Source organism: Pseudonaja textilis, chromosome 7 (genome assembly GCF_049901715.1).
Source record: "Pseudonaja textilis isolate UNSWEBS1 chromosome 7, rPseTex1.2, whole genome shotgun sequence".
NCBI classification, from domain to species: Eukaryota; Metazoa; Chordata; class Lepidosauria; order Squamata; family Elapidae; genus Pseudonaja; species Pseudonaja textilis.
The window spans coordinates 11218603-11243622 of record NC_141996.1 but is presented as its reverse complement, the minus strand read 5'-3'; the positions used below and the strand labels follow the sequence as shown (position 1 = coordinate 11243622).

Here is a 25020-nt window from a genome sequence, read left to right as displayed (position 1 = left end):
GAAACAGCCCTCTTTCCCTGCTTTTTTAACTGCAGCTGTGCCTCGTTCGGCAGCTGAAATTGAAAAATCAGGAAATAAAGATCAGGTAAGAGCCTGGAAGGGCGGGTAGGCAAAAACATCAGGAGACATAGAACCGATTCTATGTCTGCTGCTCTTCAGAGCTACCGGTTCTACAGAGGTGGACAGAACTGGTAGAAACCCACCCCTGGGTCCCTTCCAACTCTGTTAATCTGTAAATCTGCTCACAGTGTCTTTCCAGAAAGCTTTCTAGAGGTTGCTCCACTTTCCTCTCAGTGGAATTGGCTTCCTATTTGAGGAACAGGAAAAGGGCAGAGGTGGGTATTCAGCAGGTTCTGACCAGTACTGGAGAACCGGTAGCAGAAATTTTGAGTAGTTCGGAGAACCGGCAAATCCCACCTCTGACTGGAGATTTTAGTATCCTTCCCCTGCCATGCCCACAGAACCAGGAGTTAAAAAAATTGAACCCCACCACTGGAAAAGGGCTACTTGGTTGGGTCATCTCATAGAATAATAGAGCTCGAAGAGACATTAGAAGTCTTCTGCTGCAATCCTCCGAGACCAGGATAGGAATCCTCAAACCATCCTAAAAAAAAAAAAAAAAAGGCCAATCTTTGTTTAAAAACCTCCAGTGATGGAACATCCATAACTTGTTCCATTGCTCCATAGAATTCCCATTCCAGATATTCCTCCTTGGTTCAAGTTTTTCCATTAAATTCCACCCACTGGTTCTTGTCTTACCCTTGAGTGTTGGGAGAAAAACAATCTACACTTTCTGCGTTGGGACATCCCTTCATGTACTGGAGGATGCTACCATTTCTCTCTACACAGGGGTGGGTTGCTAACGTTAGGGCTGGTTTGGAGAGCCACCAAATCCCACCCCTGGCTGGCCCTACCCACCTCGCCCTTCCCGGGAGTCTCCATGTGGCCCGTTTTGGATGTGAGGTAAGTACAGGGCCTGCGCAGAGGCTTGGGGAGGGGGAAAAATGGGCCTCCTGGAAGTTCGGAAAAGGGCCCGTTTCCAGCTTTTGGAGGATCTCTGGTGCCCGGGGATGGCATTTTTCGCTGTCCCAGAGGCTCGAGGAAAGCCTCTGGAGCCTGGGGAAGGTGAAAACGCCACCTCCCTCTGGTGGTACAGGAGGCCAACTAGGCCACGCCCACCATGGCCACGCCCACCCAGCAACCAGGCCCAGAACCTGTTGCTGAAATTGTTGAAGCTGACCCCTGTCCCTTACAGCCTCTTCTTTAGCTAAAAATATCAAGTTCCTTTAACCTCGTCACAGAATTTAATCTTCTGTCTCCAAGGATCCCAGTTGGTTTACATGACAACAGGCAAAGATGCAGGTAGCATCTTCCTGGAGCATCTCTTAACACAGCCAACCCTGCACCTTTCTGTGAAACAACTGAAGAGACGCCCCGGTGATTTATTATGAGAAACGGGGCTCAGTTCTGACTGAAGAGGCTTCTTGGATGAGAAGCGAAACGTCTTCAGGAAAAAACAAAGAAAGCTCCAGTTGCCTCTTGAAAAAGCACCTTTGGGGCAACCATGACAGGGTGACTTGAGAATCTCCACAGACATTCATTCATTCGTTGCATTTATATGGCCAACTAGCTCCTCTAAAGTAAGCAGTTATCTACCATATGGGTAGTCAATACAGGTCTAGAAATTTTTTTTTAAAACATTTATTAAAGCAACCCCCTTAATGAATCAAGTAAAATTTAGTATTTTCTCCCTCCTGTCCTACAAGAGGTAATTGCTTTAACGGGTCTGTATCAAATTTGAAAGAGCAGAAACCCAGGACCATCCTTATAGTGTATTTTCTGCTCCCGTTCTATTTAGTTAGATTTTTTTTCCAGGGAAAATTATTTTTGTATCTGAATTAAGGAAAGACTAAGTTAACGCTGCCCTATCTGGGCCGCGAAAATGCAGTCAACGAAGGGATTATAAGCAACAGAAAAGGTTGTTTTTTGCACTGCTTTGCCACCATCTAGTGGTCACCCAGATTTATGCATCCTGAGAGGCTTGTTCTAAATCCCCATTGTTCCTCAAGAGGTGAAATATTTGAAACTGTTTCTTGTTTTGATGAGACCCAGAACATCCACATTAGGTGTGCACTTGGTTCCCTGCCTTGCAACCCACTTTGAATCAGTTTCCTAGAACATTTTGGATGCAGCATTTCAAATAAGAAACAGAATTTGGATCGCACTAAAATATATATATAGTATATATAGTATTCAGATTTAATTTCCAGATTTTCTTTTGAGACCTCTTGATACATAACCTTATATATATAAAATCTACATAATTTATATATATATAGTATTCAGATTTAATTTCCAGATTTTCTTTTGAGACCTCTTGATACACAATCTTCCAAATTCATGTCGAAATGAAATCCATAGCGAAACGATATAAAATCTCACATTACAAAATTTTTCTTTGGCTAAAGTTTTTTTTTTTTTTAAATGGTAGCTGATGATTGGTGCAGGGATTATCTGTACAATTTAAGTTTTTTTTTTGTGTTTTTTTTTTAAAAAGGTTCATCTGCGGTGGGTTTGCTTGAGAGTGGCATAGTTCTTTATGGTGTTCGCTGACTGCCTTTGCAGGTCTTCAATGTGAGAGTTTAAAATCTGTTCGAAGTCTTTTGCTCGCCTCTCTTCCTCCTGTCGGAATCTCTCTGCTGCAGCAGCCTGGAACAAAGTATCTGGGGAAGCCTGAATGACACACACACACACACAAAATTGGCACAACGAAGACAGGCATAATTAGGCAGCTTTTCTTATTAGTGCAGGGGCACTGCTGAAAAAATGCTTTAAATATTTTAGACATGCCATCTTTACAGGTGTTTTGCTGGACCCTAAAACCCCTTCAGTGATATTGTGAGATCCTATACCGGTAGTCCTCAACTTATGACCACAATTGAACCCGCAATTTCTATTGCCAAGTGAGAAATTTGTTAAGTGAGTTTTGGCCCATTTTATCAGATGTAAAATTAACATCCAGTTTGCCCGAACCTGTAGTAACCCAACCCTGCAGTAATCCTTGACTAACCTTGTTGATTAACAACCTTTTGAATTTACTAAGATCATAGAATAGGTGCTTTATGGCCCATAAAGCAGCACACTGGCTGTTGTAAATGCTAATGCTACACACACAAACACACACACCAATGTGGAGATGCAAACCATGTGTTGTGCGCTTCACAACCGGCTGCCTTTATAATCACTTACAGCGTTCTGCAGTCACACAACAATTTGTAACGTTTTAACCAGTTTTTGGCACAAAATGCCATTCAAATGAATGAATTTGCTTAACGACTGCAACATTCACTTAACGAGTATGGTGAAAAGTTTTAGAAAAGCACTTCTGTCTATGCTGGCTGAGGAATTCTGGGAGTTGAAGTCCACATATCCTAAAGTTACTAAGGTCGAAAAACACTGGCCTATATTCAAGTTAGTTCCTGGCATATCTATTTTCTCCCATTTTTAATGCAGGATTAAGTGAGCTCATGTGCAGGAAAGAGCCATTACACATTAATCAGTAGATATAAAGTTTATATTACTTTGGATATTATCACTAAGGTGACATTTTTCAGCAGAGTAAACTTAATGCTTCCTGGAGCATCATCAAGTAAAGAAAATAGAATCCAGAGATTTCCATGATGCCAAAAGGATGCATAATATTTAAATATGAAATAAGAGAGAAGGTAAAGTAGCACATTTAAATACCTCTTTAAAAAAGCAGTTTTTTTAAAAAAAGAATCTACATAAGGCTTTAAATGTAGGCTGATTGCAAATTTAAGTATTTTCTTTTGACTCTTACATTGATTGCTAAGAGCAGGGACTGGCAATGTGATGTCTCTGAGCATGAATATATTCACAGCCACACACAGTTGCCTTCGTGTGAACCAATACCCTGCTAATCCAGACTTTTTTTTTAACAGATTGACAGAGTTGGAAGGGACCTTGTAGGTCATCTAGTCCAACCCCCTGCCCAAGCAGGAGACCCTACACCATTTCTGACAGTCTCTTCTTGAAAGCTTCCAGTGATGGAGCTCCCAGAACTTCTGAAGGCAAACTGTTCCATTGGTTGATGGTTCAGTCAGAAAATTTCTCCTTATTTCTAGGTTGAATCTCTCCTTGATCAGTTTCCATCCATTATTCCATTATTCCTTGTCTGGCCTTCGGGTGCTTTGAAGAATAGGTTTATCCTCACTTCTTTGTGGCAGCTCCTTAAATATTTCAACACTGGTATTAGGCCACCTCTAGTCTTTCTTTTCATTAAACTAGACATACCCAATTCCTGCAACTGTTCTTCATGTATTTTAGCCCCCAGTCCCCTAATCATCCTGCTTGCTCTTCTCTGCACTTTTTCTAGAGTCTCGACATCTTTTTATAGTGTGGTGACCAAAACTGGATGCAGTATTCTAAGTGTGACTTGAAGGTTTTAAATAAATACATGTGCAACTGGAATGTTACACAGTAGATTCCATAGGGCACTTCTTATAAAATAGGAAATGAGGTAAATTCAGGTAATCCTCAAGTTTGGAGTCTGCCCACCATGGTCCTAACTCATGACTATCGTAAAGCAGATGGTCACGTGAGCAATCTGATTGTATGATCTTTTTTGTGGAAGTTGTTAAGCGAACACTGTGGTAGTTAAGTGAACCAATGGCTTGCTATGGGCCCAGTTTTGCCCAAAACTGAACGCAAATGCCACTTTGGGACAAAACTCTCCTAAATCATGATCACGTGACTGTAGGACAGCACAAATGGATGTAAATGTGGCCCAGGTACCAAGTGCAGCCCGAAGTGCAGTCATGTGACTGTGGGAGGAAGTGGCCCTCAGAGCTTTGAATCTGGGTTGTAAGAACTCCTTAAGTAGGGCCAATGGTCCTAGCAAAGGGTGGTAGGCCCACCGGTCATAAGTCGAGGACTATCGGTTTTGAGTTTCGAAGTGTGTGAACCTACCTAAAAAAAAAAAAACAATCAAAGAGAAGAACTTTTGAAGGTGAAGTTGAAGAATATCTTGGAGGGAACACAAGGAGGGAACGATGCCGTCAAATTGACAGGTTGATTAATGGAGCTAGTGGGACTGAGATGTCTACCACTGCTTGTCATTTGTGAATATGCACATTCCTGACACCTGTCACTTTTGTCGGGAGGACCCACAACAGACTCTTAAAAAGGTTATGTCATGCCTACTCGCTGAAAACTGTTTGTCATCTCTTGGCTCTCTGAGTGAATATTGGCTACTCTTCTTATGAAGCAAAATAATAATTTACCATCTGTCTTTCTTCCATAATGAAGACCTGGTTCAGCAGTACATCAGATTTATTCCTTTCAGGAAAGGAAGTGGAGTAAAATGGTGGGAGCACCTCCAGCGGGGATGGAGACCTACCATCCGCGACGGGTTCACGATCTCGGCTTGAACTTTTGGGAGGTGAAGTGCCATCGCTTTCAAGAGGAATAATATCCTGTAGGCCCTGCCAGCCAGGAACATGCATTTGGCAGCATCCCAAATGTTCATATATTGCAGACCGAGATGAATTCTGCACAGGCCTAAAAGAGCAAAAATGTTTACAAGGTTATGGTGATCAGTCAGAGCTTCGAAATGGTCCTAAAAAGCAAAATATTTGGTACGAAACTGTCCATCCAGGCAACCTCCATGTGGCAGGAAAAAAAAAAGGAACTGTCTATGCTCTTAAGATATTAATTTTATATAAAATATATCAAACACAGGTAATCCTCGACTTATATCCATTCGTTTAGTGACCATTCGAAATTACAATGCCAAGGGAAATGACTTATGACCAGTTTTTCACACTTATGACCATTGCAGCATCCCATGGTGATGTGATCAAAATTTGAGCTATTGACAACTGGCATGTACCCGTAGTCCTCGACTTATAATGGTTCATTTAGTGACAGTTTGACGTTACACTGGCACTGAAAAAAATGACATGTGACTATTGTTCATACTTACGACTGCTGTAACATCCTGGTGGTCACGTGAACAAAATTCAGATGCTTGGCAACTGGTTGATGGCTGAAGTGTCGCCATGTGATTCCCTTTTGTGCCCAATGTCAATGGGGAATCTAGATTGATTTAACCAGATTACTAACTTAACAGTCATAAGTCATAAATCGAGAAGTACCAGGAAAGACTAGCTCCTCCAACTGCACCTAAAAACATATCGACAATCAGTGTAATTGAGGCTTATCTGTATTTGTGACAGGGTAGGGGCCTCCAACCTTGGCAACTTTAAGACTTGGGGACTTCAACTCCCAGAGTTCCTCAGCCAGCTTCAAATTCTGGGAGTTGCCAAGGTTGGAGACCTCTGGTCCAGGGATCATGTGATTACCGTCTGTGACCTTCCCAACTGGCTTGTAATAAGTAAAGTTAAGGGGGGAACCAGAGATGGTATTCAGCCAGTTCTGACAGGTTCTGGAGAACCAGTAGCAGAAATTTTGAGTAGTTTGGAGAACCAGCAAATACCACCTCTGACTGGCCCCGCCCCCATCTCTTCTCTGCCTCCCGAGTCCCAGCTGATTGGCTGGGTCTTCTTTTGTTGCCCTGCACAGGAGAATGGAGCTGGAAAGCAGGTCAATGGGGTGGGGAGGGAATGGGGATTTTACAGTATCCTTCCCCTGCCACGCCCACCAAGCCACAAGATGCCCACTAAGCCATTCCCACAGAACCAGTAGTAAAAAAATTTGAATACCACCACTGGGGGGAGCTGGGTTCACTTAATGACCGCATACTTCACTTAACAACTGCAGTGATTCACTTAATTACTGGGGCAAAACATAGTAAAATGGATCACAACTCACTTAACGCCGCTTGCTTAGCGATGGAAATTTTGGGGCCTATTCTGGTCACAAGTTGAGGACTACCTTTACACTTGAATGGAAGGTTGCTTGGAAAGTCCAACTGAACAACATCTTGAAGAACAAAGACATCCTGGGACTTAATACAGGTAGTTCTCTTACAACATTTCATTTAGTGACTGTTCAGTGACAACGGCACTGAAAAAAGTGACTTTATGATTGCTTTTCACACTTAACAACCATTGCAGCATCCCCATGGTCATGTGATCAAAGGATGTTTGGCAACTGGTTCATATTTATGACGGTGGCTGTGTCTAGGGATCACATGATCACCTGTGACACGCAAAGTCAGAAGCAAAGAGCTGTGGTGGCGCAATGGTTAGAAGGCAGTACTGCAAGCTAATTCTGCCGAATGCCAGCAGTTTGATTCTCACTGGCTCAAGGTTGACTCAGCCTTCCATCTTTCCGAGGTCACTAAAATGAGGATCCAGATTGTTGGGGGCGAGATGCTGATTCCACCTAGAGAGGGCTGTAAAACACTGTGAAGCGGTCTATACGTCTAAGTGCTGTTGATATTGCTAAAATCAATGGGGAAACCAAGATTCACTTGTAACAGCAATGTTATTCACTTAGTGAAGTGCAATGTTTCACTTAACAACTGTGGCAGGGAAGGTCGTAAAATGCAGCACCCCTCACTTAATAAATATTTCACTTAGCAACATAGACTTTAGGCTCAATTGTGGTCGTAAGTTGAGGACTATCTGTATTGTATTCCAGAAGTAGCCTTCCATAGCTTTTAAGTCTCAGTCCTTTTTAAGTTTGGACTCTGTCCAAATATCCAGCACAGTTATGACAAACATCTTGAAGAGAATCATTTCTGTTTATCACAGTGGAGCACTGCTGCATTTTGCTATCAGTCTTGGCCTTGGGAAAATGAATGGAACAATGCTCCTATCCTTTGGCTCATTTTGAGAAGTTGGCTGAAATACAGACTGATTCAATTAACACACGATGACAATGCCCAACAGAATTGGTTTGATGCGACCTCCTCGGGGTCCCTTCTAGGAGTTACACCTGTGGATTAAAGCTCTGGGAAAGCGGGGGAATGCCCATTAGCGAGACTTTGCTTTGGATAATAAGTCTGTTGTTTTTAATTAGATCGGGGGCTTCCTTGCAGCCCACCGAACCAGACACGAAGAGTCCCACAGGGTAACCCATCACATCGTCAGATGTCCTGTGATTGGCCTGACAGAGACTTCACAACACTAAGAGCTTTACAGACTGCCATGCTTTCTTTCTTTCTTTCTTTCTTTCTTTCTTTCTTTCTTTCTTTCTTTCTTTCTTTCTTTCTTTCTTTCTTTCTTTCTTTCTTTCTTTCTTTCCTTCCTTCCTTCCTTCCTTTCTTTCTTTCTTTCTTTCTTGGATTTATATTGCCACCTATTCACCCAGGGCGACTCGAGGCAGCTTACAGAATGTAAAACCATCCAAAATAAAAAAATTAAAAATGAACAAAAAGAATCAAATAAATTAATAAAGTACAATAAAACAATATCTAGGGGGAAAAAAAAATCAACCCCCAACTCCCACCCCGCCGCTCTGACGACAGCAGATCACACGAGCCATTTGATAGGCTCCATCCTGCTCTGAGCCACCAAGGAGAAGATCCTTCTTCTGGTCCCACTAGGTGTTATCTCCCTCAGGGATGGGACCCACAACATTCCTTGCCTTCCCGCTCTAATGGGTTGGGTAGATGTGACCGGCAAGAGACATTCCCTCAGATAAACCGGCCACAAGCCATGAAGGGCTTTAAAGATGACAGCCGGCACCTTGAACTGCACCTGGAAGCAAATCGGCAACCAATGCAGATCCTGCAGGAAAGGTGAAACATGTGCACACTGGGGGTCTGAACAAAACCATGCTGCATATATGATTATTTTATTATATATTTTTTATTATTATTATTACATTATTACTGACTACGCTCACTTAGTGAAGAGATAATACAGATATTGATAGAACTTGGTATAAGAGCTCCTGCTTGAGCAGGAAATTCGAACTGGAAGATCTTTAAGGTCTCTTCCAACCCTATTATTCTAAAATTATAGAATAATAGGGTTGTAAGAGACTTTAGAGGTCTTCTGGTCCAATCCCCTGCTCTTCTTGGAAACCTCCAGTGTTGAAGCACTCACAGTTTCTGGAGGCCAGTTGTTTCACCGATTCCCACTGAAAGGAAATTTCTCCTCAGTTCTAGGTTGGATTTCTCTTTAATGATCTTTCACCTATTACTTTTTGTCCTGCCTGATAGGACGATAGGATAGGATAGGACAGGACAGGAGTCCTGATAAAGTTTCTCCAAAACATTCAAAGAGCCCATCAAAAGTTTAAAAAACAACAACATTTAAAATGTTTTTTTTTAAATGTTCCTTATAATATGATTGGTCTTTTTCAGTTCTGAATGGAAGCAAAAACTGAGGAAAAAAACAATCCTTTAACAGTCTAGCAAACGCCAAACCCACTTTACTTGGCAAACTCAGGAAGGAGTCGCAAATGATTAGAGAGAGAATTATTAATGTGGGCAATATGTGGACTGATGTCTGTTAGTGTGCTTTGCCAATAACTGGCAATGCAATGTTTGTTTCCTCCTGCTTGGCAGGACTTTCCCTCATGAGCGAGCCTGTCTCTCTTCATTTTGTAGGGGAGGCTGACCTTATTTGAACTTTAAAAAAAGGAGAAGCGGGTCGTAGGTGATAAATCTTAGTAAAAGGAAATTGGAGGCTGGATATTTTAACATGGATAGTGTCTGCATAGGAGAATATTTGTAGCTGAGGGTTGAACTGAAGGGTCCTTGGGGACTCTCTGAGCTTGGTTGTTTTCTTGCAGACATTTCATTATCCAAAGTAGGTAACACCATCAGTGTTCGTCTGTCAAGGGTCTATGATAATTCACCATGGCCAACTCCCCAGAATCAACTTGCCACAGTCAATTCATCATGGCTATCTCGCCACAGGACAACTCAATGTGGGGCAAGAGTTACGCTAATATCAAAGAAATGGCGGACTGGAATCATTAAAGAAAGGATGCAAAAGGAGGGACGGAATAAAATGCATTTGGCAAAAATTAAAATATTTTTCATTTATTTTAAATAATTGAATATAATTGTTATATTGTACCGTAGCGAGTTGTCCCAAGGTGAGTTCGCCATGGTGAGTTGTCTCACAGCAAGTTGGCTGTGACAAGTTGGCTATGGCAAATTGTCCATTCCCATGTTAACTACCCCATAATCCCTTGCGGGGAGGAGTCTGGGCAAATGAAGGGAGCTGAGTGTTTACTGGCCGGATGCCCTTCCTGTTGCCAATGCAGAGTTTGTTCAGCAGATATATTCTCATTGTGCCCAGAGAGAGAAATATCTGCCCCTACCTAGGATCGAACTCACAACCTCCAGATTGTGAGGTGAGAGCTCCACCTCTAGGCCATCGCACCGCTCTAGTTTGGTAATGAAACGTTTGCAAGAAAACAATCAAGCTCAGAGAACACCAAGGACCCCTTCCGAAACCTCTTCTGTACTATTTGCTTATGTTTTTCTTTTAAGTGCGCACGTTGAATCTCTGCGTGGATTTGATCTGTTTAAATATCTGTGTAAAAGATAGGGTGGAATAAAAGAAGAACTTTACTGCATCAGATTTGGTTTCTTTATTTCATAAAATGGTAGACATATGGAAGGGGGAAGGACTTCCAGGCTCACCTACTCCAGCTCTCTGCAATGTGCAGAAAACTAGTAGATACTCCTCGACATATGACCGTAAAGAAGACTGTCCATTAGAGTTGAATGTTATGATGGTTGTAAACTGTGTTGGTCATGTGATTGATCTGATCTTATGACTTCTTTTTTTTTGCGGCAGTCAGTAAGTAAATGTTGTTCATACAATGTATGTATGATGGGAAGCTGTTTTGTGCCTGACTCTCTGCAATTGAACCTGTAAGAAGAGATTTCCAAGCAACCAGCTAGCCACCTCGTAATTTATCTTTCACGCAAAGCACAGGTAGTCCTCACAATGATTCATTTAGTGACCATTTGAAGTTACAATGGCACTGGAAAAAGTGACTTAAGACCGTTTTCCACAGTTACGACTTTTGTAGCATCCCCATGATCACGTGGTCAAAATTCAGGTGCTTGGCAACTGACTCACATTTATGATGGCTGCAGTGTCCTGGGGTCATATGACCCCTTTTTGCAACATTCTGACAAAGCAAAGTCAATGGGGAAGCCAGATTCACTTAACAGCTATGTTACCAACTTAACAACTGCAGTGATTCACTTAACAACTATGGCAAGAAAGGCTGTAAAATGGGGCAAATTCACTTAGCAACTGTCTTGCTTAGCAACGTACGTTTAGGTTCAATTGTGATCGTAAGTCGAGGACTACCTGTATACTGCCGCTGTTTTAAGCTCCATATCCTCCAGATGTTAGAAGACTACATCTGCCCCCAATTCTTCTGTCGGCTGGACTGTGTACAACTTGGGCATGGCTGATATTAAACAGATAATCAGAGTTGGAAGGGACCTTGTAGGTCATCAAGTCCAACCCCCCGCCCAAGCAGGAGACACTACACCATTTCTGACAAATGGCAGTCCAATCTCTTCTTGGAAGTCTTAAGTGATCACATTCCCACAACTTCTGAAGGCAAAGCTGTTCCATTTGTTGACTGTTCTCACTGTCAGAGAATTTCTCCTTACTTCTAAGGTTGAATCTCTCCTTGTTTAGTTTCCATCCATTATTCCTTGTCTGGCCTTCGGGTGCTTTAGAAAATAGCTTGACCCCTTCCTCTCTGTGGCAGCCCCTCAAATATTGGAACACTGCTATTCTCGCTGAAGCTTCACTATATTCTAATAGGAATCTGTATCTGATACATAAAAATTAAGAACTGCTTCAAATTTTAAATATCTATAATACAGATAAAAGAAAGAAATGTACTTTTATATTCATTTGGGGTTTTTTTTCCGTCCACTGGACAAACCTGATCAAGAAGAGTGACTATAAATAGCAGAAAAACATTAGCATGGTATCTGGAACTTGCCAATTATCTACCCCCGTCTTTCCCAAAGCCCAACATGTTTTTTTATTTTTGCTACCCCAAACTTATCCATTGCCATTTTTTTGCTTGGTATAATTTCCATGGTAACGGAACAGCAAATTAAAATAGAAAAAAGTCGGGTTTTTACATTCATCATAAAATAAACGATACCCTGGAGTTAAAATAAGTTAAAGTAATAATACCAATAACAGTTTAGTTCACCTAATTTTGTTCGATATTTGATAATTTAACAGTAGCTTTAAGGGGAAAAACATAATGGATTGTTTTAAAATAAAAAAAATAAAAAAAATGGAAGTCTAAGCAAAAATCACAGATGCACTTAATTTCCAGGATTTCTTGCCAAATATGAGCTGCAAAATTCTGGATGACCACCAAACAAGTGCAAAGAGATACTTAGCTCATTCAGAGATTTATATGTAACTGCAATTCAGCCATTTAAATTTGTATTTTTCCAAAAAAGGCAGATAGCTTTTTCTTAAGCTACAGCACCAGGATGGAAAAATGGCAACAGCAGCCATCTCAGTTAAATAAATAGCAACTTCACATCTCTACATGTCCTTCAAGCCAGCAACAGTAACTTCAGCAAGCTGACGTGTACAACACAAGTGGTACAAAAATAAAGGGGTTAGTTGTTCCACCTAGAAGAATTTAAGAAAGAATCCAGAAAGAACATAATTCAATTTGCCACTGAGTGGAGCTATTTAGTGCACTGAGGAGGAAGGCAGAAATATACCTGTTTCTTTCTGAATGTAGGAAGACAGATGACATTGTGGCGGCTAATAAATACTTTAAAATCCTGCATTCCTACCTTTGAAATGGCAGTTCTTAGCAAATCATTGCAAAATGCAGTCATGTGACTGTGGAACGTTGGAAATGGCCATAAACCTGGCACGTATCCAAAGTGCTGTCACATGACCATGGGGGGGGTGTCTCCTTTTCAGATAAGTCATAGGTTTGAATGGTCATTCAATGATCAATCGCAAGTTAAGGCGTATCGGTATATAAACAGGGAACAAATCCCACTCTCACTCATTCTGGTGATGTTCCCTAGCTGGGTAACAAAACGTCTGTAAGAAAACAACCAAGCACAGGGAGCTCCAAAGACTATTCCACCCTGAGGTACTTACATCCTCTTCTTTTGTCCTCTTTTCCTTTCACGTTAAAATTTCATGTGATATGCCTTCATTTTTGGTACTGCTTGAAATGACACAACTTTTCATGCTGTACCAGCCCTGAAGTACTTTTAATGAAACTTCTCAAAATTGCATCTGGCATGAGAGAAAAGAGCTGAGATGAAAGATGTAATTCAGACTGCTTATTAAAATAATTTCCTACTGAGCCATTTACATCACATATTGGGTTTTTTTTTTTTTGTTCCCTCCCTTTACCTTTATAATCCTTAGTATTATCATGTCCTGTACGGAGGAAAACCAGGGTGGCATATTAGGAAGGCTTTACAATATGATATTCACCCACAAAGGAAATATCTTTCCAAGGTTTAAAAAAGCATAAGAGAATATAATTTTGGTACTTTTCTTTAAAAAAATATCTTTAATGAGCTTCTGTTAAGTCAAAGGAAAATTTGAGCGCTGACAAATAAAATATATATATAAACGGAGATAGGAAATAAGATGTTGGACATTTTGTGTTTCCCAAGATTGAAAAGAAGAAAATGAAAGAAAATTGAGAGAATGGCATGGCAGACGAAGCGGATTTTTAATCAAAAAGCAGCCTGTGACAAACCATAGGAAGGGCAAATCAAGCCTAACGAGCTCCTAACTTTTTACATCTACCTTCTTCTATCCATCTCTATATAAAAGCGAAATACCACTCACGCATCATCACAAAATCTCCAGAACCGTAAAGCCTACAAACGTGAAATTTGGCATATATGTTCCTCTTGGCTTCTAGGTGCTCACTAAGAAAGGATTTTTCGAAATGACCATCAGAGCATTCGTATTTCGTATATTATTCGTATATATTCACCTATTATTGTTAACAGGCTCTGATGCTAAGGAGTTCTACTCCCCCTCCCACCTGAAAAGAAATCTGTTCCAAATGCAAAACACAAGGAGAGGAGATGAGTTTCAATTTTAGTTTCACAGCAGTAAGCAGCTTTAGTATAGAACTGTTGAGCTAAGCCATGCCCAGGCTCTTTGCTGTCTCCTTCTTGCTCACAGCAAATACTGTTTCACTTTCCAAACAGCCCTCAACTCTCTCACATTCTGACAGGACGCTAGCCAGATGAATACCGATGGATGCTGGTGGGCAGAGGCAGAATTTGTCCCCCCTTATTTCCTTCCCCCAAAATTAAGCCCGACCACATAGTTTCCTAGCGAAGCACAGGTATCGAGCTCGTTTGTATATTGTCACAGAAGGATATACAACTTTTTAAGCTAATGGAAATATGGAGGACGCTTACCGTTGGAAAAAAACAGTTCAGGGGAAACAATTTCAGCATCTATTACTGTAAGTTTTAACTTGTACCATTTACAGGTAGTCCTTAACACACGACCGCAATTCAGCCCAAGCATTCTCTTGTTAAGTGAGACATTTGTTAAGTGAGTTTTGTTCCATTTTACAACTTTCCGTGCCCCATTCGTTCGGTGAATCACTGCAGTGGATAAGTTAGTAACCCGGTTGTTAAGTGAATCCGGGTTTCCCCCTTGACTTTGCTTGCCGGAAGGTCGCCAAAGGTGATCGCATGACCCCGTGACATGGCAACCGTCGTGAATAGGAACCAGTTGCCAACTGTCTGAATTTTGATCAGGTCGCTAAACGGACTGTTGTAAGTCAAGGACTTCCTGTATAACCAATCATTTCCTGGGAGACAAAGAATTGGTCCTTGATTTCTCTGTTCACAAATGAAAAAATACTGTATGTGAAAAAAGTCACCTAGGGATTTGTGGTTAAACATTTTTCACCATCAAGAAAGACGGCTCACGCGTCATCTCAAGCCTTAAATCCAATTAAACGTTTAGAAAATAAAAGAGATGAAAATACCTTTCAAATGACTCTGGAAATGGCTGGAGGTTACACTGGTATCTCTGAATAAAATATGATGTATCTGGGTAAAATATTAGGCTGTTATTGAGATTTTTCTTATATAGTATATTCTTACACAAGGCGTCTTTGACTTACAGCTACAATTGGGACAGGAACCTCCACTGCTATGGGAGATGGTTGTTGAGTTGGTTGCTCCTGATTTTACAACCTTCTTTTGCCATGGCTGTTAAGCGAATCACCAAGGTTGTTAAGCGAAGCCTGCAGTCATTCAGTGAACTCAGCTTTCCCCAGTGATTTTGCTCGCTGGAAGCCAGCTGGGAAAGTTGCAAATGGCAGCCACTCGAGCCCAGGATGCTGCAACCATCTGAATACATGCCAGCTGCAACACTGCAACAGTTGTAAGAGCGAGGACTGATCATGAGCCACTCTTTTCGGGGGCCCTCATAACTTCAGTCTTTAGACAAACTGCTGTAAGTCGAGGACTACCTGCAATCCTAGCTGAATGTCAAATAATGTTGATAGCAAGTGTTTAAGGGTGCAAAAACAGCTTAGTGAAAATAATCAAGGAGAGAAGCAACCTGGAATTTAGGAGAAACTTCGTAACAGTGAGGACAATTAACCCGAGGAATGGTTTGTAGGTGCTGGTGGATTTTAAGAAAAGATTGGACCTGTCTGAAATGGTATAAGGTGTCCTGCTTGAGCACTGGGTTGGACTAGCAGACCTCCAAGGTCCCTTCCAGCTCAGTTCTGATTGATAGATTAAGCGTAGGTTCCATTGAGTTTTATCACAAGGTATCCAAGGAATTTCAGAGCCCGTTTTGTTAACTGTCATCTTCTGAAAAATCTCATCTATAATTTCATGCCTGGTGCTTCAGAGGTGTGCATCCTCTCTTCTTGTTAACTATTTATATTTTATGCACCGATGAAGCAGGGAAAAGTATAACGAGGAGGTAGAGACTTCAGGCAACGGTTGTAAAATTCAAAGATTTTTACAACTGTTTGTGCTCTTTCTGCTTTGGACAAAAAGAAAAACAAACAAACAAACAAACCCCATCACTGAAAACAATGCCCCTTGTTTTGCCACTTGATAGAACTCCAGAGCCGAACAAGTCCCATCAAATCTGATTTTTCTTTTGGGCTTCAAAGACCATTGTGATCACGTTGTAATTGTTCTCTGACTATTATGGAATGGCCTGTCCCCGTATTTAACACATGACAAATGGCAGCACGCATGGGCGTCATTGGTTTGCCCTCCGCTGTAATTGCTGTAATTGCGATGGCTTTGTCAAGAGAGAACATCTAATAAACTACAGTGACCTAAAGTGTCATTAGAAAGGAATAAGCAGGGGCCAGGTTCCTTTTCAAAACTCTGCTAGCAGCCAAACAACAAGGATGAAAAGAGGCTTGAAAGATCAAAGGTGTCCAGGGCTGACTGGGGCCTTTTGTCAGGCTGTCTACTGTCAAACAGTTGCCACAGATTGAGCCCAATTATGTCGAGCTTGTTTGTTCTCCTGTCCTCTTAAAAAGTGTTAAAAGCTGGCCTAGCCTTCTTCAAATCCAGCACACATTTCCTAAAAAGCTAGTCTGGGCTTGATGGAATCGCATCTCCAAATCGCAATTCATTTCTCACAGCCAAACACAGTATCTATAATTGAGCCAAAAACAGCAATAGCACTTATACGTATATACCACTTCGCAGTGCTTTACAGCCCTCTCTAAGCTGTTTACAGAGTCAGCCTATTGCCCCCAACAATCTGGGTCCTCATTTTACTGACCTCAGAAGGATGGAAGGCTGAGTCAACCTTGAGCTGGTGAGAATCAAACTGTTGGCAGTTGGCAGAATTAGCCTGCAATATTGCACTCTAACCACCATGCCACTACGCTGATTCTTAAAAAGTGAGATCTACTGCTTATGACACCTCCCCACCATCGAATTTCCCAATTCCTTTAAAGCTGGAAGAGATCTCTAAACTTTTAAAAATAAAAATAAGTGAGGTTTTCTATGGGCTGGGGGTAGAAAGAGAAACAAGACTACCGAAGAGATAAAGGTAAAGGTTTCCGCTATCCAGTGATGTCTGACTCTGGGGGGTGATGCTCATCTGTTTCTTAACTGAGGGATCCAGTGTTGTCCAAAGGCGTTTCTGGGGCCAATATGACTATGCCTTCCCACGAAAGTGGCTCCTATTTATCTACTTGCATTTGCATGGTTTCAAACAGTTAAATTGGCAGGAGCTGGGGTGAGAACAGAAGGTCACCACGTCGTGTGGTGCTCAGGTCTTGAACTTGGGCTGTCAGATTTTCAGCTGACAAGCTCAGGGTTAACTACTGAGCCATCTATCTATCTATCTATCTATCTATCTATCTATCTATCTATCTATCTATCTATCTATCTATCTATCTATCATCTATCAATCTCTATCTCTATCATGAAGCCTAATTAAAATAATCCAAGCAAAACTATACATTTACTCTGAGGTAGATTATGCTGCCCTTTCCTTTAATCTTTACTATTCTATTCAGTGCCTCCGCAGTTGGTCATACTTAGTTAATGTTGTTAATTCCTTTAAAGTTGGAAGAGATCCCTAAACTTTTAAAATTAGTTAATGTTATTTGGGCTCTAGAAGGACAGCCTGGATGGAACTTGGGTAAGGAGACCGTGAGGAAATGAGACAGACTGATGGGGAAATTAAGAAAGCTGTCCCCGAAGAGCAGCTACCAATCACTTCTACATGGTTGAGAAGAAAACTAGATGAACATATCCTTGGAGTCAACAGAAGTCATCAACTTCAACTTGGGGTTGACTTCACTTTTTATCCAATCAATTTATTACTGACTCAGGGGACCTGAAACGCCTGGCTGTGATATTCAAGCAGACTGGAAGAGGAGAAGAGAAGGAGAGACATATTTGTCTGAGGTACTCTATTCTTCCCTTTTACTGGTGATATCATTACTGAAGTGCCAAACCTTCACTTCAGCTACTGCAATTCTCATGTCTTCCAGATTTCTGAGAAGTATATTTGTCATATCAGTTGCTCTAGGATCCACAGTGTCAATAAATTCCAGGAAATGCAGCCTAGCAATCATCATTGCAAGGACATTTTTATTAGATTTTCTTGCTACAAAAAGTCATTTGTTCTGTATGGCTGATCTCAGGTGTGCTGTCCAGAATAGCAAAATACAGTAATAGCTTACTGATTTCAAATCTATGGTTACAATCTTCTGTTGGACTTTTGTCACTATTAATGTGGTAGGGTCTCATTTTGTGAGCCCTGCAAGGTAGCCTAGACAAGAAGCACAACCAGAAGTACTAGCTCTATTTTTATTGTAAAGTTACGTTAAGCAGAATCCTGGCTGAGCAGGGGACAAAATTGTCACAATAGCCACTAGCCTTTCAGAATGTTTTGCCAGCAAAGAAACTCTGAGGCAATCTTGTCTGGACACCATTTTCTCTCTCCTCTCCTCTCCTCCCCTCGCCTTCCCATGATTAGTTGCCTTCTCATGGCATAGAAGATTTGTAGGAAGAATCTCCCACTTCTTTGTTTCTTGTGGAACATTAGTTTGGAAAAATATATAAGGGAAGACCTGCTCTCCTAGAAGAATGAAATATTTTGAGAAATATTAAAAAGGCAGATTTCCCTAAAGGAGGAATGGAGAAACATGCTCTTGGAGACAGAAAAAGACAGCCCCCACAAGTCTTTCTTAATAGCCCCCTGCAGATATTTTTTGACTGGGGTATCCTATCTACAAAACAAAAGACCTTTAGCTCCAGGATGATGGGATTAAGACATGACCCTCCAGGACATAACAGGATTAACCCACCAGCAGCAGAGTTTGCTACATTGCACAATCTCCTAATGACACTGAATCCGAGTCCAAACTTCAACCAACCCTGAGAGCTCAACAGTCAATAGAATACATGTTCTTGCACAGGAACAGAAAGTTCAAGTGCAAAGCCTAAGAGAAGGTATAAATACCCCTCACTCTCCACTCCATGTGGTCAGCTGCCAGAAGCACCCACGCGCTTCAGCTTCATCAATAAATGGACCTCTTTTCAATCAGGCTCTAGCCTCCATTTTGTCTCCAGCGCCTTTCTCCCAGCTTGGAACTGAACCAGATGGCTATTTCTCCCAACAATTGTAAATAAATTAGTATGTAACAATCTAATTTTTTTTAGTTCATAAGCCACGACCTCTTCAGTTGTCACCATTTGGACTGGAAGAACCTTGAGTAGAGGAGGAATAGATGCAAAGAAGACATCGGTTAGATAAGGGAAATCTGAGTCCAAAGTAGAAACGTAATTTGTGGAAACTTCTCAGACTTGACGTTCCCCAGGTTCGTGTAAATAAAGGCCTGGATGGGGAGAGCCCTTTCAGATTTGCAAGATCCTGTTACTCTGACCTTATAGTAAAAATACCATTAGGATTCATAACTTTGTTTTCCTACTCTGGTCTACTTCAAAGGGCTAACACCTTTAGGAATTTCATGCCGTACAATATCAGACAGAAACTTCTACTATTTTCTTTCTCTTTTGGGACAATGAAATATGTGGTGGTCCAGGCAGCGCAAGAAAGTGCTCAAGTGAGTCCACAATTCACGTAGACTTCAGGTACAATAGCGGCTGCCTGTTCTGCTTCCACCACACTTTTCTGAATTCTTCACTTTCCGGCAGGAACAAACATGGTCATATCCACTTTAGGAGGAGATCTGGATGCTTGCAGTAGCTGTAAAGCCTCCTGGGAAGATTAGTTGTCTCACCATCACTCGCCCGCTTGCACGGGGGCTGGGAGCCTAGCGGTGAATATTGTTTCTGCGTGTCTGAACAGCAGCTCGTTCCTGGTTTGAGAGAAAAGTTTCCTTTTTCTGAAAGTTGCACTAAGAGAGGGATTTCTCCCCCACCCCTCACTCAAATGGCTGCTGCACTAATGCCAGCTGTAGTGGATTTCAAGGCGTAGCTGAAGAGGAGAACTAAGCAGGATGGTAGCAGGGCTTGGCTGAAGGAAGGAAGGTGGGCTTCACGAGGCCTAATTGGTCCCCACTGCTACCTCCCTCACGTTCTCTTCACGTGAGTCAGAGGAGCAGCCAGTAACTATTCCTTGGCCCCTTTCATTGCATCCTTTGCCATGCTTTCTCTTATACACATTATACGGTATTTTTTCTTTCATCCTCATTTTGTGCAGCAATCATTCTCTTAAAGGACATTTCCCCCCTCTCATCTGCATCTTCTTTCACTTCATTGTTCTTCCAAGCATCCTTTTTCATATTTCCCATTAGCATAACTCCACGTTCTTTGGTAACACAATTCTTTTCATTTTGCTCCGAGCTGCTTTTGCATTTTCTTTCCTCATGGCCATTTCCATTCGTTCGGTCGGAAGATTAATCTGTCTCCTAATACTTTTTTTTTTTTTTTTTAATACAGGCTCGTATTTTCCATCCCGGCTGTCATTTTACTTTCTGTCTCCTTTCTTTCAGTCCCTCCCAGTCAACACCTCTCACCAGCCTTATAGGCTCATTAATTCTCTTGATCTTTCATCAGAAACAAACAAATCAATCCTGCTTTTAGATTAATTCCTTTGCCCGTGTGTATGTGTGTGGAGAGGCTAATGCTTAAGGTGCTTATCTGAAATAAAAAGAACTATTAAGCGGATACACACCAAACTATCAACACGACTCTTCATTGCAGGATCCTATCGGGGGTCAGTCAATGGGACCAGAGATCTAGTCTTCCAAACTTTTGGACTCGTGCTCCAGTCCATCCTCAGGGAACTTCCCTCTCACCAGAATGTATGTGTGATGACCTGGGGCGTGGCACAAAAGGAACAAAGTCACAAAAGTAGGTAAAGTCCCTTTAATATTTCCAACTTGGCCTTCAGTGTCCAGTTATCACCAGCTGGAGAAAAAAAAACTCTCCCAAGAACAGTTTTTAAAGGGAAGAAATTCAGTCCGAAACCAAAGTACATATAAATTATAAATAAAAACCAACACAAACCATGCTGCAGCAATTAACGAGACAGGGAAGGATAAGGAATTGCAGACTTCAGAAGATAATGAAACACACACAGTTGGGAGGATGCCAGAACCCAGATAGGACTTGACAAACAAAGATAATGCACGCTTTGCTTCCAGCAAGGTTCTGTGCCCAAACACCCTTTTAAAATCCTGTTTTCCCAGCTGCATCTAATGCAGGGAATCAGGGCCTTTTTCTCCCCCATAACCCACGTTGCTCCCTTCTCCGTTCCTCCCTGCATGCCCTAGGATGAAGAGGGGGTGGGCCTGGATCTTCCTCTGAATGCCCAGCTGGCCTGAGCCCTTCCCCAGTTTCCTCCACAGCCACGGCACACACTCCCTGTCAGCTGCTCGAACTCCCTCTCAGAATCAGATTCCAACAGGGGCATCACAGTATGGTTCACAGTATGGTTCAACAAGTATGGTTCAAAGTATGATTCAAATAAAACAAGTATGGTTCAAAGTTAACAAGCTTTTTATAGTCCCTCATCTCCCGTGCAAAAAATTCTGCTAAAGGTAAGGACAATGCAGGCAGCCCTTAGGTTACAATGGCAGTTGGAATCGGGATGGCCGTCTCTGAGTGAATTGATCCTGAAGTGTGATGTCATTGCTTAGTGACAGCAATCTTGGGGAGTCTCCATTGCTGTGGAAGCCCCAAGATGTGTAGGTGGTGAAGTGGGAAGCAGTGGGAGTCCCAGGTAAGGAGTGGGAGAGGCTGGTGTGGCACGGACACGGGTGGGAAGACGTCTGACTCACAAGGAGCACATGTTGCAGTGTGTTCATTCTGTGCGTTGGAACCAATGTTAAGAGGAAGATTCGGATATGCAACTACCCATGAATGGCGGAAGATGAGTTTTAAGTGAGTGAGGCAGGCTGAAGGGAAAGTGCTTGGGGGTGAATGGGGAGAGGGTTAAAATGAGAGAGGAGGCCTCTGTTGATGCAAGAGAGAACTGGGTGAGGAGTCTGTGGACAGATTTAAACCAGCGGCCCCCATGTCATGCCCATTAGAATCTGTCTCAGAAGGGGAGGAGGAACAGGAATGGGTGTGGAGGAGTGTGACTCCAGAGGTTGTGGAGGAAACTGGGGAAGGGCACAGACCAGCTGGCCGTTCAGAGGAAGACACAGGCCCATCCCTTCTTCATCCTAGGGCATGCAGGGAGGAGTAGATAAGGAAGAATCGTGAATGGTGTGGTCTACGGGGGAGGAAAGGGTCCTGATCCCCTTCATGGGCTGCAGTTGGGAGGACTGCTTAAAAAGACAAACTGCGCATGGGCCAGTGCTGGAAGCAAAGCGTGAAAATATCTGTAGGCTTTCAGTTCTTATCTGAGTTCTGGCATCCTTCCCTGTGTGGGTATTTCGATATCTGTGGACGTCTTCAAGCCCTTATCCTGCCTTGTCTCCTTTATCGCTTCAGTGTGGTTTCTGTTGTTTTTTTTCTATTTATAATTTCTATGTATTTTGAGTTTGAATGGAAGTTCTTCCTTTTTCGCAACTGTTTGTGGGGGAGTTTTTTCTCCAGGCAATGATAATTGGACCTTTGAAGCTAAGTTGAAGGAATTAAAGGGACTTCATTGGTTTTTGTGACTTTGTTGCTTTTGTATCCCACCCTGGGTCATCACACCCCAAATGTTGGGGCACAGGGACCGGTTCTGTGGACAGAGGTTTTTCCATGGACCAGAGGAGGCCAGCTTCCTGCGGATGGGGCTTCGCTTGTTTGTGTGGCCAGGTTTGTGGCATGCCACAGCCCGGTGTCCATCCATGGACGGGGGTTGGGGACCGCTGATTTAGACAACAGAAAACAGTTAATAGTGAATTCACAAAGATCTGTAGGTAGGACCTGGAGACAGAAACAATTAAGTATTCCTTTCTGTCTAGAATTCAGTACAAGCAGCCCCCAGCTTATGACCATTGCTCCATTTCAAAATCTTTCCTGCTGCAGTTGTGAAGTGAATCACTGCAGCTGTTTAGCTAGTAACACAGTTGTGAAGCGAATCGGGCTTCCCCACCGACTTTGCTCGTCAGACGTTTGCAAAAGGGGAAATCACGTGATCCCGGAGTGCTGCAAACCGTCATAAATATGAGTCGGTTGCCAAGCGTCTGGATTTTGATCACCTGACCGTGGGGATGGCTTGCAATGGTTGCAAGTGTGAAAATGGTCATGAAGTTACTTTTTCCAGCACTGTTGTAACTTCGGTCACTCGACAAACTGTTGTAAGTCGAGGGCTACCTGTAGCAGAAAGTATGATGGTGGCAAGGAATTACAGAACAGAATAACAGATTGGAAGTTCTTTTAGTCCAACCACCTGCTCAAGCAGGAAGGAGGGCTTATAAAGCACTGTAAAGCAGTATACAAGTCTATGTGCTATTGCTCTTGCTGTCTATGCCCCCAGGATCACCTGAATCAGAAGTATGGAATATCCTTGGAACAGCCAAAAACAGTGGTGGGGTAAGATAGTTGGGGTCAAAAGCTGGACTAAGAATGAAGACAATACAATTGTCTTCAACAAGGCAACTCTGACGTGACCCATCTCTTTCCTTTCCGATGAGGATGAAAGAAAAAGAAAGGAAGGAAGGAAGGAAGGAAGGAAGGAAGGAAGGAAGGAAGGAAGGAAGAAAGAAAGAAAGAAAGAAAGAAAGAAAGAAAGAAAGAAAGAAAGAAAGAAAGAAAGAAAGAAAGAAAGAAAGAAAATGTTAAGAGCTAAAGTAGAATGATTTGTGCACAGTCATGTACCTACTTCTCTTCCTTTGCCGGCATTTTCAGAGAAGCCTGCTTGGCATGATTTGTTCCAAAGTATGCAATGGCATTCACCAAGGGAGTCATGTCTGGGTTCTTCGGCAACTTAAGGAGTTCTTTGTGTAACCTTCCATTTTTACACTCCAGAATATCACCAGGATCCAAACAGGTTTTGTGCTCTTTCTTTGATAAATCCATTGTCTGTGGGTAGGAGGTGGGAGGGGAGGAAACCACTTATTTATAACTCTGGTATAATTGAATTGATGCAATTCTAAAAAGGAACAGGCACACGGTTTTATATATATATATATATATATATATATATATATATATATATATATATATATATATATATATATATATGGCGGTATTCAGCTTTGTTCAGGTATTTTCCCACGTCATTATAGTTGTGCTTTTAAAGTTGTAGCAACGTTTCGGCGGAATCTGTCTACCATTGACCTCACCCCTTTCCTAAGAGGTCTGTAGGGGGTGTGCATAAGCGCACCAACGTGCCTACCGTCCCTGTCCTATTTTTATTTTTCTTATATGTACCCATTTCATGTCTTCATAACTATGTATATACTTATACCTATTATCTTGTAAGCGATTGACAAATCAAATAAATCAAATCAAATAAATCAAATCAAATAAATCAAATCAAATAAATCAAATCAAATAAATCAATCTCATCTGCCATCATCAAGCTTGTGTATTGTGTATACACACACACACACACACACACACACACACACGTTTGTGTGTGTGTGTGTATACCACTTGTAATGATACAGTGTTTATTGTAAATAATAATAGCAGTAGAATTGCCTCTAGAAGCGGCAAGCAAGACAAATAAGTACCTGGTAGAAAAGATAATAGCCTACAGAACACAAAAACAACATATTATACGTGCTCAATGAACCCTGCATTCAAGGCTGTATCCCTGTTCTTTTAAAAAGCACTCCGTGTATTTGAATCAGTTGCCTTCGAGGCCTTAAAGCAGCACACACAAAAAGTTCGAAGGCTGCCAGAGCTGTAAATATTTTCATTAAATTGCAACCTCGAGTTATGCATTCACCAGAGGCAAATGCAGAACGGTGCTTTCAAAATTTCTCTGAAGCTAATGTTAACAAATGATGAAATAAATAGAAAAATGCAATAGCGTAGTGTTAAAGGATGGAAAAAAGTTGCTCTAAAAAAAAGAGCTGCCATCATTCTATAAAAAAATAAAAAATAAAATCCTGCCCTACTACTGATGAAATGAATGACAAAGTAGAATATTTTAAGAGACAAAGCGAGGACTTGAAAAAACAGAGTTAGATTTGGCCAGTTTCAAC

General features: G+C 41.8%; 1 protein-coding gene across 3 annotated transcripts in view; it reads right to left on the bottom strand.

Annotated features, from left to right (window-relative positions):
- Positions 1–2450: 2450 nt before the first annotated feature.
- Positions 2451–25020, bottom strand: part of DEUP1 (deuterosome assembly protein 1) — a 76926-nt gene continuing 54356 nt past the window's right edge. For all 3 annotated transcript variants that reach the window (XM_087937032.1, XM_087937033.1, XM_026706835.2), the window contains exons 11-13: positions 23688–23887; positions 5304–5580; positions 2451–2733 (exon numbers count right to left, since the gene is read on the bottom strand). In XM_087937032.1, coding sequence (XP_087793158.1) covers positions 2560–2733; positions 5304–5580; positions 23688–23887 — 651 coding nt within the window. In that variant the 3' untranslated portion in view covers positions 2451–2559. The remainder of the gene's footprint in view (positions 2734–5303; positions 5581–23687; positions 23888–25020) is intronic.